Source organism: Notechis scutatus, chromosome Z, assembly GCF_049901735.1.
Source record: "Notechis scutatus isolate UNSWTSFEM ecotype Mainland chromosome Z, rNotScu1.2, whole genome shotgun sequence".
NCBI lineage: Eukaryota > Metazoa > Chordata > Lepidosauria > Squamata > Elapidae > Notechis > Notechis scutatus.
The window spans coordinates 43,321,047-43,339,451 of NC_142025.1; the positions used below are offsets into that span (position 1 = coordinate 43,321,047).

Sequence of the window (18,405 nt, forward strand, 5' to 3'; positions counted from 1 at the left end):
GATGAAATAAACTTAAAAGATATATGGAGAGAAAAAAATGCTAAAACCAAACAATATACTTTCTACTCAAATAGACATTTATCATGGTCTAGAATAGATATGATTTGGATTTCAACAGAACTAATATCTAATATTCAAGAAGCAAACATTGAAACAAGTACTTGGGCAGACCACAATCCAGTGACAATTAAATGGAAAGGACAAAAAAGAAGATCGAGATGGACGTTAAATAATACTATTTTAAAGGAAAAAGACTTCACACAGCGGATGGAGAAAGAATTGGCCTTCTTCTTTAGAGAAAATAAAAAAGAAGATACTTCAACTCAGAATGTTTGGGACACAATGAAGGCATATGCCAGAGGCTTGATAATAGACTATACAAGGAAAAGGAACATCAGGAAAAGGCAAGCCACTAAAGTTTTAGAAGATGAGCATAAAAGACTTGAAAAAGAACTACAGAAAACGCCACAGGAAAAAGACATTAAACTAAAATTGGACATAATTAAACACAAAATGGGTCAAATAGAGAAAGAAGAATTAGCAGAAAATTAGAAGTGCTAAACAGAACTACTTTGAAGATGCAAACAAACCAGGTAGATGGTTAGCATATAAATTGAGAAAGGAGAAAGAATCAAAGAAAATATTGCAGTTAATAGATGATCAAGGTCAAGTTTGCTATGGCAATAAAGAGAAAAAGGAAATTATTTGAGACTTCTATGGACAACTATATAAGCAAGAGAATATTGATGAGGAAAGAGTCAAACAGTACTTACAGAATACTAATTTACCTAAGATACCTAAAGAGACTGAAAAAATGTTAGAAAGCAATATAACAATGATGGAATTAACTGAAGCACTTAAGAAGCAAAATAATGGAAAGGCACCAGGTCCAGATGGACTTCCGGCAGAATTTTATAAAACATTACAAGAATCGCTGAGCCTTCCACTGCTAGAAGTTATGAATGAAGTTATGTTAAAGAAGAAGATACCTAAAACATGGTCAGAAGCCTATATTACACTTATTCCAAAAGAAGAGGCTGATCCACTGCAAATTAAGAACTATAGACCTATTTCTTTACTAAATGCAGACTATAAAATTTTTGCTTCAATTTTGGCAGAAAGACTTAAAAAATACTTAAATAACTTTATTCACCCTGACCAAAATGGATTTCTGCCAAAGAGACAAATTATGGATAATATGAGAATAATTTTGGATACTTTGGAATATTATGAGGCACACCCTGAAAAACAAATGGCATTGATATTTTTAGACGCACAAAAGGCATTTGATAATGTGAATTGGAGATTCATGTTATTATTATTGGAACAGATGGGTTTTGCCAGAAAATTCATTCAAGCAATAGAAGCCATATACCATAAGCAAACGGCAAAGGTAATGATAGAGGGAGAATTGACAGATCCCATCAATATAAGAAAAGGTACAAGACAAGGATGTCCACTATCACCTTTGCTATTTGTATTAACTTTGGAAGTGTTGAATAGAAATATCAGAGATGATAAGAGTATAAAAGGAATGAAAATTAAAAAAGAAGAATTTAAATTGCAAGCCTTTGCAGACAATTTGGCTTTCATATTAGAAGATCCTTTAGAGACAGCACCAAAATTATTGGAAAAGATAGAGGCATATGGTAAGGTAGCTGGTTTGAAAATAAATAAAGATAAAACAAAGATCTTGACAAAGAATATGCTACTAAGACAAAAAGAAGAACTGGCAGACCTATTGAAAATTCAAGTCACAAACAAGGTCAAGTACTTGGCGATACATTTGACAGCAAAATAGTACATTAAAAGAGAACAATTACATTAAACTTAAACAACAGATAGCGTTAGATTTGACGAAATGGGAAAATCTACAATTGTCATTAATAGGGAGAATCTCAACAATCAAGATGAATATTCTATCCAGAATTTTATACCTGTTTCAAACAATACCAATTAGGCTTGGAAAGGACTATTTTGAAGATTTAAATAAAATTGTCTTGAAATATATATGGGAAGGTAAGAAAGCAAGAATAAAGTTAAAACTTTTGCAAGACACTAGAATTAGAGGAGGATTTGGTTTGCCTAATTGGGAGTTGTACTACCAAGCTACAAACTTGATGTGGGCTAAGGAATGGATAACATTAAGAAATACTAGATTGTTGACACTAGAAGGACATGATTTGCTGTTGGGGTGGCATGCTTTTCTATGGTATAAGGGAACTAAAACACAGGGCTATTTTAGAAGACATCATATACGGGAGTCTTTGTGGTTAAATTCAGAGAAGATTAAAAGACAATGTTATTTGAAAATTCCAGTTTGGTTATCGACCATTGAAGCATTTTCCTATCCTATAATATATAAGAAGGAACAAACAGATATGGGGAAATATTGGATGAAAAGGATGAACTTAAATCGATGCAAAATCTAGAGCAACAAGGTATAAAGATGAATTGGTTTTCATATGCACAAATACACTCAAGGTATGATGAAGATTCCAAAACAGAAGGATTTTATGACAAATTGACTGACTTAGATAAGATTTTGACAGGTACTGGTGAAAAGGTGATTAAAAATTGTATGGTTATTTATTGGAAACTAAACTAGAGGAAGAACAAGTTAAAGAAACTATGATTGCTTGGGGGAAGAATTTTGGAAGAATTTCATTCCTTTTTCTGACTCTGTAATCCCTTAATTCAGGGTAGAACCAGGGTGATTGGGATCAAACTGATTGCTTACTGGCCAGAAGCCCATCCTGATACCATGCAGAGTTTAACTAATATTTTTTCTTTGCATCTTAAGAGAGAAACATCTGCTTCTAGATAGGATTGAACTCTCAACCTTCCAAATGGAAGGCAAGTACCTTCATCACTAGGCCACCACGCCAGTTATTTAATTAGATCTTCATCATGGCAGATATTTCTGTTTGTTGGAAGATTTCATAACTTTGGATGTTGAAAGAAAGAAGAGCAGAAGGAACGCTCCCCTCCTCTATTTTCCTGATCTTTATGCTAGTTTTCAGTACAAATACAAATGTAGCATTGCTAGCCACAGGGGAGAGGAAACAAGTACCAGCACCTGATGTTAATGAGATGGGCTGAGAGGAATCCATAATGTAATGTATATTACATTGTAATGTATATGGGGCCATGATAACTATATGCAGGGTGTTGGTATAAGAGATTATGAAGCAGATTCAGGCATTTGGGAACTAATCAAGTTATTCTGAATAATTAAAAACCATTACTATTAAAGAATATTTTCCAGCCCACGTCTGCTTTTATTTTAACTTTTTATTTTGCAGCATTTGCATTTCTTTTTTTGCACTGGTGCACCTTAAAATTACTTATTAAATTACCTGTTTGCAGTATTTAATAAGAATTAATAATATTACAAAGACTGGAGGGAAAAAAGCATATTGCAATGTACATAAATTTAATTCAGACAACTTGGCATGACTGCAAAGAAATGTATGTTTCACCTTCAAACAGAAAATGGAATATTTTTCCATATGCATATTGGAATACTTTTCTATATAAAGTTTCATCATATTTCAGTCACTTCAGGTAATCCTTGACTTAAGACCACAATGGAGTCCAACATGAGCCTTGGTGGCGCAGTGGTTAGAGTGTAGTAGTGTAAGCTACTTCTACTGCAACCAGCTGCCTGCAATTTAGCAGTTTGAATCTCACCAGGTTCAAGGCTGACTCATCCTTACATCCTTCCGAGGTAGGTAAAATGAGGACCCAGATTGTTGTGTGCAATATGCTGACTCTGTAAACCATTTAGAGAGGGCTGTAAAGCACTATAAAGCAGTATATAAGTCTAAGTGCTATTGCTATTGCTATTTCTGTTGCTAAGCGAGACAGTTAACAACATTTTGCTCCATTTTATAACCCTTCTTGATACAGTTGTTAAATGAATTACTGCAGTTTTCAAGTTAGTAACACGGTTATTAAGTGACTCTGGCTTCTCCATTGACTTTGTTTGTCAGAAGGTCCCAAAACATTGAGCCAGCAACCATCCCTTCAACCATCTTAAATATGAATCAGTTGCTAAGCATCTGAATTGTGAGCAGCAGTGCCAAGCAGCAGTGTGCAGCAGCAGCCAAAAAAGCTAATGCAATCCTAAATTGCATTCACAGAGGGATACAATCAAGATCAAGCGAGGTACTAATACCACTCGATAAAGCCTTAGTAAGACCACACCTAAAGTACTGCATCCAGTTTTGATTACTACATTGTAAAAAAGATGTTAAGACTCTAGAAAAAGTGCAGAGAAGAGGAACCAGGATGATTAGGGGATTGGAGACTAAAACATATAAAGAATGGTTACAGGAACTGGGCATGGCTAGTCTAGAAAAGAGAAGGACCAGGGGAGACATGATAGCAGTCTTCCAATATTTGAGGGGCTGCCACAGAAAGGAAGGGGTCAAGCTACTTTCTAAAGCACCTGTAGGCCAGATAAGGAATAATGGGTAGAAACTGAACAAGGAGAGATTTAACCTGGAAATAAGGAGAAACTTTCTGAAAGTGAGAACAATTAACCAATGGAACAGCTTGCCCTGGAAGTTGTGGGAGCGCTATCACTTGAGACTTTCAAGAAGAGATTGGACTGCCATTTGTCAGAAATGGTGTAGGGGCTCCTGCTTGGGCAGGGGGTTGGACTAGATGACCTACAAGGTCCCTTCCAACTCTGATTATCTGTTTTCTGTGATCATGTAACCATGGGGATTGGTGCAACGGTCGTAAGTATAAAAATTATCATGTCACTTTTTTTCAGTGGTTTTGTGACTTCAAACAGTCACTAAATGAACTATTGTAAGATGACGACCACCTGTATTGCCATGACAGTGAAAGTTGAGCAAAATAACAAGTAATGTTTGTCATAGTAATATACTCACCTTTCTTTCAAGACTGTCTTCTCCATCTGTGGAGCTGATGCTGTCATCAAGTCTTGTTCGCATTGGCCGTGACCTTTTGTTTTTCACTGAAAGCTGCAAACGAGTTTTCACAGCTTTAGAATCCAATCTTTCTGTTTCAGGGACTGCTTCATTGAAATCTTTTGGGAAAAAACAACAACACTCAACTGTCTCAATACTCAGGAATATCCTACATGATAAGATGCACAGAATGAACAATATTTTAGTGATATAGAGCAGGAGTCTCCAACCTCGACAAGCTGGGGAATTCTGGGAGTTGAAGTCCACCAGACTTAAAGTCGCCGCCGAGGTTGGAGACCCCTGATATAGAGGAAGTAATTTGTCTTTGCACATGGTCATCAAAGTGAATTCATCATTTGTTGCACGGAAATTAAAACTGTGCTAGAAAATGTTGAGACATCCTGATGGTTTTTGAAAAGCTAAAGAATAAGTTTTTATTTAAAAATTAACATATGCTAAATCCTTGGTGATAAAAATGTAATTTAGATAGGTATTTTTCCAGAGAAATGTTGTTTAGCTTAGTTTATTCCAGAGTGGAAGACAATGAATGATTATTTGTATTCTAAGAAATGTAAACCACTCTAGATACTAGGGCATCCCCCCTATTGTTCTTATAATTCATTAAATTGATTTTTATTTATTTAGTTTGGTCTAGTTGTTAAAGCACGAAAAGTGGGAGACTGAATTCAAGTCTCATGTTATCCATGAAAGCCAGCTGGCTGACTTTAGGCCAGTCACGCTCTGTCTCAGCCCTACCTACCATACAATAACGGGCTATTGTTGTGAGGAAAATAGGAGGAAGTTGTGTTGGATATGTTTGTGTCTTGAATAATTTTTAAAAATAACAGTGGGATAAAATAAATAAAATTAAAGCAACTAATAAGTTGGCTTCCCATTGCAACTCAAATTTGCATGGAAGTTTCAGATGAAAGCTTTTCTTCCAAAGAGAGATATCAGGCCAATTTAAATTGGGATTAAAAGTTCCCTGAAAATGCCCAGATTCCACCTTCTTTCTCAAATGACTCTTATATCATTTGTATAGTTGCTCTTTATATGATAGGATACTTTTATTTTGGTTTCTACTGGGGAAAAAGTAAAAAACACAGAAAATGTAGTAAATATAGTTTGAGCATGTCACTAATATCCACATTTCTCCCAAACCTAAGTGGCTGTTGATTAGTGAGTATTTGGATATTAGGAAGTACTGTATTCTTGAGCAGTAAGTATGTTAGGTTTCAGAAAACTCAAAATCAAAGACTATTTTTCAAGATAACTTTTCATTAGCCTCTTTTGAAGAAAGGGTGACAGCAACAGTAGATACAGTATTTTTCTTCATTTATCCAAGAGATTCAGGAACTAACTTCTATAAAAAGTGTTTTAGGTTCATTCTAGGTCATTTTTACTTTTTTTGCAAACTCCCAAGCCTTATTGACAGAATTAATTAGTAAATGTAGGTATCAATGAGCATGTAATGATAACCACATGACTAGTTATTTTAATGACAAAGCAAAGCAAAAAAAAAGTGATAATTTGGGCTATGAAATAGTCATATATTGCTATAGAGCTAGTTTGGTTTGGAGATTGGTTATTGTGTTAGGTAATCCCATTCAAGTCTGGGGTTGTTTTTTATTTAATACAAGAATAAATAAAGAATAGAAGTGACGAAAAGCAAATTTTTAAAGTGACACCCCAAAAAAGTAATGAAAAGCATATTTTCCTTCAGTACTGTGTTCTTTCTTTCTTCCATCAATTATTCACTTTCCTTTCCCTTCCTTATCAGTGCTGATATTCTAAAAGTATATTTAGCTGCAGAATTAAAACAGGAGTGCTATAAAAAATAAATATGGATTTTTAAGCATACGGCTTACACAGAATTATTTTCCACACAGCAATAAGTAATGTAACCACCTCTATGCTCTACCCCAGGGATATCAACCTCGATGCCCATGGGCTGGATAAGTCACATGCTGGCCCTGCCCCCACCTGGTTTAGCAAAGGGCAGGGGAAAGTCCCAATATGTCATGTGACGCTGCCATGACAATGCGAGTTTGACACCCCTGCTCTACTCTGTGCATCTTGTTCCTTTCCTTGCAATCTTTGTTAACTTTAAATAATATTAATGTTAGTATTTATTACTTTATTATTTAATGTTTTAACTTTGTTTTAATTGGTTGCAAGCCTGGTAATGTTTTATTTATTTATTTTATTATTTTATTTTATGATGAGATAGATAGATAGATAGATAGATAGATAGATAGATAGATAGATAGATAGATAGATAGATAAATAAATGGATGACAGACAAGAGAGAGAGAAACAGACAGACAGATACATAGATGACTATATATATAGATAGGCAGGCAGGCAGGCAAAAAAAAAAAGTAAGAGAAGATATAGTTCAGCTCCAAGGATGTTAGAGAATGGGAGCATGGGAGACCTATAAGATTCAGATTTTGAAGATGGCATCAACTTGTCTCTCATAGTCAATGGATTCCTCTCCCTATCCTAGAATTAATGTTTCAAAGTCCTATAGATTTATAGAGCAGAACTGTGAGGTTGTGGCTAGCAATACCAAAAAAGTAATGTAAGAAACCAACACATTATTTTTTCTCCATGTTAATTTTGAAATGCTCAACAAATATGAACTGAGAACTGTGAACAGTGGAATTGTGAATTGTTTCAAGTTATGTAATATGAAATTTTTGCCCACATTCCACATTTTAGTTTTGATTCTTTGACCCTGGCATGCTCCTCAGGTCCGGATAATTTTTTGATATATACATGCATTTATATGCATTTCAAAGTACTTATGTAAATATATGAAATCAAAATCTAATTTTCTCCACTTTGGTTTGTGGTGGAATCAATGACTGAAAGCAAAGAGGCCCCAGTAGGGGCAGTTAAGAAATATTGCAACTTGGACTCCAAACAGGAAGGAAGTAAATGGAAGACCAAATACTTAGGACTATAACAAGCGCTTCTCAAGGAAAGACAAACAGTCTGGAAAAATTCTTGTGAGCTGATGAATCTAAAAACAAACTTCTTGACCTAACATTGGAGCTGTTTTGGTTGCTTGCATCTTACTCTGATGCAACTACTGTATAAGTCGAAGAGAAATATTTTTCTTCTCCTCAAACCTTCTTCTTAAGATTTGTCACAAAATGCATCTCACTTCAACCAGGGCTGGCTGAAAGTTTTGATATCTGATAAAATATCTCCTTCTTTCATTCTGTGCAGAAAAGCCATGGATTGAATCTTTTTAAATATGGGATGGAGGATTAGATCCCAAGCATACTTGATAGCAACCAGTTCAGAGTGTGAGAAGACTATTAGCACGCAAAAGCAGAGCAGAAACTCAGTGGATTAACTAGAGGTAAAGTGTGCTGGGTTTTGTCTTATTAACTTATTTACTCAGTGCTTTTCATAGGTATCAACCACACAAGCACAAAGCAAACCTTGACACAAAATACACCCAATCAACATAACCATAAATGTTTCACAATACCATATATACATATGTGTGTGTGTGTGTGTGTGTGTGTGTGTATGTATATGTGTACATGTACACTTATATGTATATATAATATGAGTACAATAGTCTTTCCCAACTGGTGCTGTAAAAGTGGGGGAAATTACCAAAAATCATAATGAAAGTATTTGTTATAATAGCAATAGCACTTAGACTCATATACCGCTTTATAGTGCTCTACAACTCTCTCAAAGCGGTTTACAGAGTCAGCATATTGCCCCCAACAATGCTATAATGGAAAATATAGTTGCACTTAGGAAAGACTTTACATCAACAAGACAAGTTTTAATCTTGTCTTATCATATGACTTATCATATTCTTTATTTCCAATACAAAAGATTTTTTCAAAATTTATGAAACAAAGCAATAATAGGAACATAATTGAATTGTCCAACTTTAGGCTTTAGTGGCATGGGTATATTGTATTGTAATTCATGCTAACATTTTATATCTAAGGTAAGGCATAAGTACTTATATGAGCTTTATGGCCCTCAGAGGCTAAGTAGGTTATGTCCTACTTAGTACTTGGATGGGGAACCACTTGGAAAGTCAAGGCCTATTGATAAAAAGGCAATGAAAACCACTTGAATAAGGCTGCCAAGAAAACTATTTGGATAGAGTTATCAAGACTTAAGCTTGAATCAATTGTATCTTTATTTTTAGCTATATACAATAAGACACTTTCTCAGTGCCCTATCACTATTATATTTTTGAAGAAATGTCTTGCCAAGAAGCATTTTCACTTTGTTTGCTCATAATATTGAAAAGCAAAAGAAAGACTTCTGTATATCATTTAACCAATGAAATATGAATTTGCTAGCTGAATTCCTATGTTATAAACTGTCAAGTTTAATGGAAGATGAAACTTATTCTGATTTACTGAACAGGGCAGGTATGTAGAAGCATTAAAAAGTGATATCAATGCAGTTAAAAGGTAAATGACTTGACTGAAGCCTTCTTCTATACCTTACTTAATTATTTACTTAAGTCTGACAAAGCCAACCTATATGAATGTGGTTATAGACTCAAATTTAAAAGAATCCTCTATGTAACAAATGATCAATAGAAACTCTATATCCTATACTTTCCTTTTTCTCTGAAGTAAAAATCAAAACTTCTTTTAATGAACATCTTCTTTTGTTTCTAACCTTAGACAGGTTAGAGGACAATATTTTTATCTACATGGAAAAAGTGCCAACTGGCAATTCTAATAGAAAACTTTATAAAATGTATTCCTTCTGGACAAAAGAGGAATTATATAGTTTGAATTTTATATATTTAAAGAAGTTGCTCTTGCAATAACTGCCTTTTACCTTAGTTATATCATGATATGACTCAGGAAGCCCCACAGAGTTAGGCAAGGTTGAAAAAAGACTCTTGATTGTGTGCAGTTCTTTCCTAAAAAGCATTTCATACTTTTGGTGATGTATAGTTGTAGCATTCTGTATACTGGCAATATGGTTAATGTATCAAGAGTCTGATCCTATGCATTTGATAATGACTCTTCGCAATATTTAATCACATAAAGATCAGGATGTTTTATTACAAAACACTGGTTAGCATAGCAGTGTCATCTTTCTACAATGTTGATTTCCGAAATGGAAACCAACTTTTTGATCAGGAAATAGCAAGAAGTCAGAAGTCATGTCTGCATACATATATTTAACCAGCATATGAGTGGGTATAACAAAACATGTTCACAAGGTTGTACAGGCTATGAAGTACATATATAAATGTGCAACAGCCAAATGGAATGGATCTACAACATATGTTTTCACATTATTTATTTTGCCACACTACTTATGAGTATTATGGGATAAGGATATGATCCCATAATTAAGCATCCATTACACATTTATAACACTAGTGGAAAGCTCTAGCAGACAGGAGACGTATTACATCAGCTGTCATAATGGACATACTTCTACACTGAACATTAGATCATGTGCTCTAGAAAAAAACTTACCAAACACCTTATCAGGATCAACCCCCTTTAAAGTTCCTTCTGCAAACATGCACAGGAGACCTATTAGCCAATATCCTGTTATACCCTATCTTTAAAATATAAATATCTTCTAAAAAGAGATTTTAAAAAAGCTAATATATACAATGACAGTCAGAAAACCTATTTTCTATCTGAAACACATTACCAAATAGCTACTTTACTCTAGAAAAATTTGGTTTATGTAAATGAAAAAGGTGCTTTCACTACAAGTATTAATTATATAAATGGGATAGCATTTATACAACCTAAAGTTCATGTGTGTATGGGAATACAGGTAAATCTTTAGATTATAGATTTAATTCTATAGGAGCTCCATCACTTGAGACTTTCAAGAAGAGATTGGACTGCCATTTGTCAGAAATGGCATAGGGTTTCCTGCTTTGGGGGGTTGGACTACATGGTCCCTTCCAACTCTGTCAATCTGTAATTCTGGATCTGCCAAAACTACACTGAAAATCAGCGGTATCTTATTTTTTTATCTTCTAGAGTCTGACTCCACCATTTTTTAAATTAAATACACCTATACTTGGGTTTGTTGCTATAAATTAAATGCAGCCATACCTCTCTTCCATCTGTTTCTACACTGGAGTGACTATATAAACAATGCTACTAAAGGCTCCCTTTGCTCTTTTGCAGCTGACTATTATATGATAAATGTTTTTTATTTATTTAAAACATTTATATAGTTGCTGATCTTGAACCAAACTCTAGCCAGTTTACAACCCAGTATTTTCAACATAATAGAAAGAGAAATTCATGTCATGTACGATTCCTTGCCCAAATAGAGATGTCCACCCCTGCTCTGCACACATAAACACACAGGTGTCTATATTGTTCCACAAGTCTTTGGTTTATTTTTACAAATACATAAGTCACTGCATTTTCCACCTTGGAATAAGAAATGTAAAACATATAAGAGTCTGCAAACTCTTTGTTAATGTGTTCATTAACATAATAGAGAAAACAAATCAGATATAAAATCAAACAAAAAAATGCAGTTATACACCTTACAGGTATTTTTTATATAACATTATTTGACATGTTCAGCAAAACATTTATTACATTCTGAAAATAATCATTCCAAGATTGTATCACACAGTAGTAACAAGACCCTCATCTGATTCAGATTCAGACAAACCTTGATCTAAGGTAGCCAGGCCAGATATTTCCATTCCATCAAGCTTTTCTGTTGTATCTCCTTTTGAAGAGTCTTCAACAGAAGACTGTGGTTCAAAAATGCTGTTATTGTTGTTTATCTGAGACTCATTTTGCCTCAGCAGCCTCAACACTTCTGCTTCAAGTCCTCTAATCTGAAAGAAATATATGCAACTGTTAGGAAAGGATTTGTGACATTTCGCTTTCTTGAGGCAAATAAACAAAACATCTATCAATACTTCAGTTCATGAGGGTTGCTTTAAGTCCCTGTTTTAATGCAGGGATAATCTCCATGCCTTATAGTACTACAATGTTGTCATTTATTTAAAATATGTATAATCTGCCCTTTGTATCTAAATTATAACAAATTAATAATGCTTCCAAAATAAATAAAAGTCACAAAGTTTTTTACCCGAGTTTGTAAATGTTGAACTTCAAGAAAGTGATCTTTTTCCAGATCTTCAATTTTTTTCTTGTCATCATCATGGTACTGGATATACTCAAGTTCTCTTTAGGGAAAAACATATTTACTGGTTAGAGCAATCTTTGAATGGTGATAAATACTGAATCAACTTGCTGAAGCAGTGTACTTTAGTTTGTAGTTTCTCAGAGAATTTCTGCTGATAAAGAAGTTTAATACTAATCTTATAATAACTACGGAACAATAAAAGGTGGAAAGGTATTTGTTTGTTTACTGAGTGCACTGAAATAGCATTTCAGATTATCCTTTATGAAAAATGGTTAATTAGCACTATCAGAAAACAACGAAGGAAAATCAATGTTATTAAAAGTATGTCGTACAGTTGCTCCACAGGAAAGTTGTGATATAAATGCATTAAATTTTCAGTTAGTGTTAATCATTTAGAATATGTTTAAATATTTCAAAAGCTATATATCAACCTGTTTGGTATATTGTATAAATTTGTAAATTTAGCTTAAATGGTCATATACATTTTAGAAGGCTTTAAGCATACAGGCACTATTTGATCAATCAAATTTGGATGTTTATATCCCAATCTGTTCTTCATTTTAAAATCTCTTAGCTATAACCTTACAAATGTTATCAGGTGAAATGTCTCACAGAACAGTTAATATTCAGCCTTTTTTCTAGAAGCTTAGGGTGCCACATATATGGTATAACCTCATATTACATTCACAAACCCCCTGAAAATTAGGCAGAGGGCTAGGGCTGCCCAAAGTCAACCATATAATTCATAGCTGAGCCAAGATCCGAATTAGTCATTCCCTCAATCAAGCTTAACAGTTATATTGTTCTCTGCTTCTCCTTATACAGTCTGGTTCCTGACTAAGCACAAGGATATAGCTTACCTTTGTTGAAAATCCTTAATCACTTTCTTAGCTTTGTTATATTTCTTCTCTAAGGCCTGATATTGGTCCTGTGAATCTTTCAAGTGGTCATTTACATTATGACACAGAGTCTGTGCTTCAACCCAATAAGACTCAATTTTCGCCATCCTTTCCTTGTTTTCCTTAATGCTCTGCTGAAGTAAATTCCTTTCCACCTGCCATCTGAGTTTCTCATTTTCAGCAATCTCCAGCTGGAGTAAATTAAGTTACAGATTTATGCAGGTTAATTGACTTGGAAAGAAGGTTGGGAATATGTCTACTATTGTGTAGAATAACAATAATTAGAACAGTTCCCCCTCATGTTTTTTTAGTTCTGCAGACTTCAGTTGACAATTACAGTTCCAAAATATTTGGAATGAAACAGGTTTATTAAACCAAATAAATAAATAAACAAACAAACAAACAAACAAATAATCTTCAGCAATCTGTTGGCCTCCAGTTTATTGATATTAAAACTCTCAGATTCCCACTGACCATTGCAACTGAGAATTTTTTTAAAGTTATAGTTCCAAAACTTTTAGAAATAAATGCTTGATGAAGTTTGCTGATACCATGTTAACAGTACTACTTTATGCCTATTTACTCATGCACTACGTAGATGTCTGTAGTTAAAAATATAGCATGTAAGTGCTTAAAGAAACATTTATGAAAACTATTGATAACAGTTATTAAGGAAATTAAATTTGATGTACAGGTAGTCCTCAATGTTTAGTGACCATTTAAAGTTACAACGGTACTGAAAAATGTGGCATGACTATTTTTCAAAGTTACCACCTTTGCAGCATCCCCATGATGATGTGATCAAAATTCAGATCCTTGGCAACTGGTTCAATTTATGATCATTGCAATGTTCCAAGGTCACATGATCACCTTTTGCAACCTTTTGACAAGCAAAGTCAATGGGGAACCCAGATTCACTTAACAACTAGGCTACTAACTTATCAACTGCTGTGATTCACTTAACAACTGTGGCAAGAAATCTCATAAAATAGAGCAAAACTCACTTTAAAAATGTCTCACTTAACAACAGAAATGTGGGCCTCAATTGTGGTCTTAACTTCAGGCCTACTACATTTACTACATTAATACTAGGTTCAAAGCATTTTGTATGTTATGTATGATGTTGTTCCAATTCTATGTTCTTTCACACTAAGGAACAATTTATTTTTAACAGTAATTTCATGTCTAGCATTTGCTTCTAAAGAAATTACAGAATTATAAGAGATGTGTGAATACATTTAAAATTAGAGCTCCAAAAATTATTGGGCACAATTCAAATGCTATAAACATTGTGGTTTCATTCTGAATTTAAATATAAAATCAAAGATAATAACATAAAGACATCTGGATGTTCATCAAGATAGATAAATTGACATGGGTTTGATTCTAAAATGTAATATTTGATCAAAGCAGGAAAAATTAAAGTCTCCTAAAGCAGTTTAGAAGTAACATGGATTATTAAAGTGATTTAAAAGTCTCTTGTTAAATGACAAAATAATATATTTAAAAACATACATGTTTTTTTTAAATACAAAAATAAACAAATGCTTTATAATTTCCTTTCAGGGTGTTAATGATTTTGATAGGGAAAGAAATAAAAATGTAGCATGTGGATGCAGTAATTAGTAATATTGCAGTAATAATAATATCTGCAGCTCACAGAGGTTCGAATACAGGTAGTCCTAGACTTACAACAGTTCATTTAGTGACCAGTTGAAGTTACAAACTCATTGGAAAAAGTGACTTATGGCACTTACAACAATTACAGCATCCCCATAGTCAATTCAGAAGCTTGGCAACTTACTCAGTATGGTTGCAGTGTCCCAGAGTCACATTTTGCCACCTCCTGGCAAGCAAAATCAATGGGGCAGCCAGATTGTCTTAACAACTGTGTTACTAACTTAACAACAGCTGTGATTCATTCTATAGCTATGGCAAAAAAAAAAAAAAGATAATAAAACAGAGCAAAACTCAATAAATGTCCACTTAGACATTTTGGGGCTTAATTTGGCCTTCTTGTTTCTATAACACAATTTCTCCTAAATCAGCTAAGGCTATTACTTTTTCTTGTCATTTCTTTCTGAAAAGAACTTTTCTTTGCCTCCCCTTTAATCCATCTGAAAGTAGGAATATTGTCATTTGATGGTGGTAACCATCCTTACCTTTCTTTTTAGCTGCTTAACCTCTGTTCCTGTAACTGCATACTGGATTTGCAACTAAAAATGCAAAACCACAAAGCAAACAAGTCAGCTGCAAATGCCATTATTCTTATATACATATATTTGTGCATGCATGCGTCTTGTGAGATATGTCTGTCTATCTCAGGTTTGTTGCACTTGCAGTGGGAACACTGCGTTGCAGAAGAAGATAAATTAAAATATCTAATCTGAAAAATAACTCAGTCTATGCAACCTAATTAAAGAAAAGGTCTTGCTAGCTAGTCTCTCTAAATATAAGATTAGGATATGCCTAGTGAAGTCATTTCTCCTTAAAGATTTAATATATATGTCATTTCAGTTTTTTAGCCAGACCAGATTTAAATTTTCTAGTACATATTAATTCTCTAAAAATATTAGTGCAATTGTTTAAGCAGACATGTTCTAAAGAAGCAGCAAAACCTGGAAGAATCTATGAAATGCATCACGACTAGATGATGCATTTCATAGATTCCCGAATACAAGCTTTTATCATTTCTATCTACTTCTAATTCTCTAGCTTACCTCTCTAAATTTTTCAGCCAATCTCTCTATTTCTTCTGGAGAAAGCATGTCATTATTTTCAGGACATTCAATGAAGTGAACAGTTTTTTGGCCTCTTGGATATGCTGCCCCAAAGTCTTCATCTTCGTCAGTAGCATATTCCTCTGTCTTGGAATTCAATTCATTTTTATTAACAATTTGTTTTAAACAAATTTTAAAATACTTTAATTGTAAATTGGTTTTACTGCCAAAAAAAAAATAAAAATCGCCAGACAAGTAAATCTAAACAATTAACAGCAAATAAAATCAGAAAATCTGTAAGGAATGTGGAGCCTTCTAGAACAGTTCTAGATGAGAAGTAAAGCAATTCTTAATATTACTTCACAATAACTTTATTACCTAAGTGTGAATTATTCATTTATATGCTTCAAGATTGGGGATCCCTACCTCTTCTTTTTTGCAATGGTCACTAGAGTGAAAGCTAGAAGCTTTTAAAAATAATTAATCCTGGATTCTCAATTTTTGACTTCAAAAAAGAATCAGAAAATAGTAAAATAGTCAACTTTGGAAGAAGGTATTATTTCCAGTTGCAACTACCAAAAATGTTAAAGTAGAAAGAATAAAATATAAATAAATAAGGAAGGAATGAACAGGATACCTCGTCGTCATCATCATCTGCTTCATAATGTGCATAATGGTGGCCTCTCTGGCGCTGGTGATACTCTATGGTCTGTTTAATCAATTTACCCACTTCACTTACTTGTCCTGCTTTTTCTCTGCCTATTATAAACCTGAGGAGAACATAAATGAACAAGGATAATTTCTCCCCTCTTCTCTTGGTTACTAAATATCCACGTATAGAAAACAATAGTGGAACATCTTACAACTAATATGCTTTAAACATTTGTGGACTAATATTCACTTTATCAAATACGGCATAATCAAAGCCCAAACCTTTTGTTTAAAGAAGATATTTTACACTGCATTGTTGTTTGCTACTGAGTTATACTGAATTTGTTTTAAATGAGGGATAGCAAATCATTTACATTCTTGATGCAGAACAAATTTACAAATTAGATTCTCTTAAGCAGCAGAGGTGCCACTACTATCTGCAAATTTAAGTACCTTTAGTGAGCACATGATATACCTTTAGTATATCAATTTGTGTATTTTTTTTTCCTTAATGGTTTAGGACTATGGACTTTTTTTGAAAAGAATAGTGACTGTATTAAGAGGTCAAAGCCCTTTTAACTGGATAGCTGTATCTGACTGTTCTATGCAGTAAAGGAGAAACTGTTGAAACAACACTTTGAATAACAACATTCAAAATGGCATATAGGGCTAAAGGACCATGCAAGAAGCTGCACACAAAGATACATCCCAAAACAGGAACAAAAGAGTACGTAGTTTTCACTTACCTTTCTAATCCTGAGGTTGTTTGCATGCCCATCAAAATTAGAAAACTGTTTTTACACAGTAAACGTAATCCTCGAGTTATGACCATAACTGAGCCTGGCAATTATGTCATTTAGCAGGTCATCATGTTACCAGGACCAATTTTATTATCTTTTTTGTGTGGCAATCATTAAACAAAGTCATAAAGGAAAGCCATTTTTCACTATGAAATATGGTGGGGGGGGGAGGTTTGCCAGTTTTCAGCAAAACCATCATAAATTGTAGTCAGGGTGACTGCCACAAATGGCCATAACATTTGGGAGCTGGTTTCAGAGCCCCCAAATGTTGTCACATGACTGCAGATGGGGGGGGCAGCAACATGGAAACTTCAAAACTAGATCGTAAGTAACGTTGAGTATCTGTTATAACTTCAAATGGTCAGACTTATATAACGTTTCATAGTGCTTTTATAGTCTTCTCTAAGCAGTTTACAGAGTCAGGCCTATTGCCCCCAACAATCTGGGTCCTCATTTTACCCACCTCAGAAGGATGGAAGGCTGAGTCAACCTTGAGCTGGTCAGGATCAAACTGCCAAACTGCTGGCAGCCGGTGATCAGCAGAAGTAGCCTGCAGTACTGCATTCTAACCACTGCGCCTCTAATAATAAACATGTCACACAAACCTATGATGTTGTGACATAAAGAGTAATGGTAACCTTCTTCAATCTTCTGACAAACAAAGTCAATGGGGAAACCAGATTCACTTTATAATCATATTACTAATTTAATACCGTGTTTCTCACATAATAAGGCCGGGCCTTATTTTTGAGCCCGAAAAACGGCTAGGCCGTCTTTTCGGGGGTAACTTAATTTCCCCCTTTCATCCTCATCTAGAGCCCCCCGGGTGCAGCCTCGCCACCAGCTGCTCCTAAGGGGCGATCATGGCGAAGCGCAGAGAGCTCCCTACTCCCACCAAACACCTTTGCTGCAGACCCAAGACCTTTGGCACCTGCCTCTGTTGCTTTCCTTCTGCCCATTCCACTGCCGTTTGGAGTGCCGTTGGAGCTGCTGCCGCCGTTTGGAGCTGCCTCTGCCGTTTGGAGCTGCCTCTGCCGTTTGGAGCCGCCGCCGCCGTTTGAAGCTGCCGCTTCGCGTTTGGAGCACTACCGCTGTTTGAAGCACCACCGCCACTCCAAACACGGAAGCGGCAGCTCCAAACGTGACGGCGGCACTCCAACGGCGGCGGCGGCTCAAATGGCAGAAACGCTCCAAACACGCGAAGCAGAGCCACCGCCGCCATTTGGAGCTGCCG

The 18,405-nt window shown here is 34.8% G+C and overlaps 1 protein-coding gene across 2 annotated transcripts in view; it reads right to left on the minus strand.

Moving 5' to 3' along the window:
- PPP1R9A (protein phosphatase 1 regulatory subunit 9A) overlaps positions 1–18,405 on the minus strand; it is a 107,641-nt gene that overhangs the window by 31,084 nt on the left and 58,152 nt on the right. For both annotated transcript variants that reach the window (XM_087945405.1, XM_087945404.1), the window contains exons 6-12: positions 16,358–16,490; positions 15,721–15,867; positions 15,163–15,216; positions 12,962–13,191; positions 12,045–12,141; positions 11,616–11,787; positions 4,905–5,062 (exon numbers count right to left, since the gene is read on the minus strand). In XM_087945405.1, the coding sequence (XP_087801531.1) occupies positions 4,905–5,062; positions 11,616–11,787; positions 12,045–12,141; positions 12,962–13,191; positions 15,163–15,216; positions 15,721–15,867; positions 16,358–16,490 (991 nt within the window). The remainder of the gene's footprint in view (positions 1–4,904; positions 5,063–11,615; positions 11,788–12,044; positions 12,142–12,961; positions 13,192–15,162; positions 15,217–15,720; positions 15,868–16,357; positions 16,491–18,405) is intronic.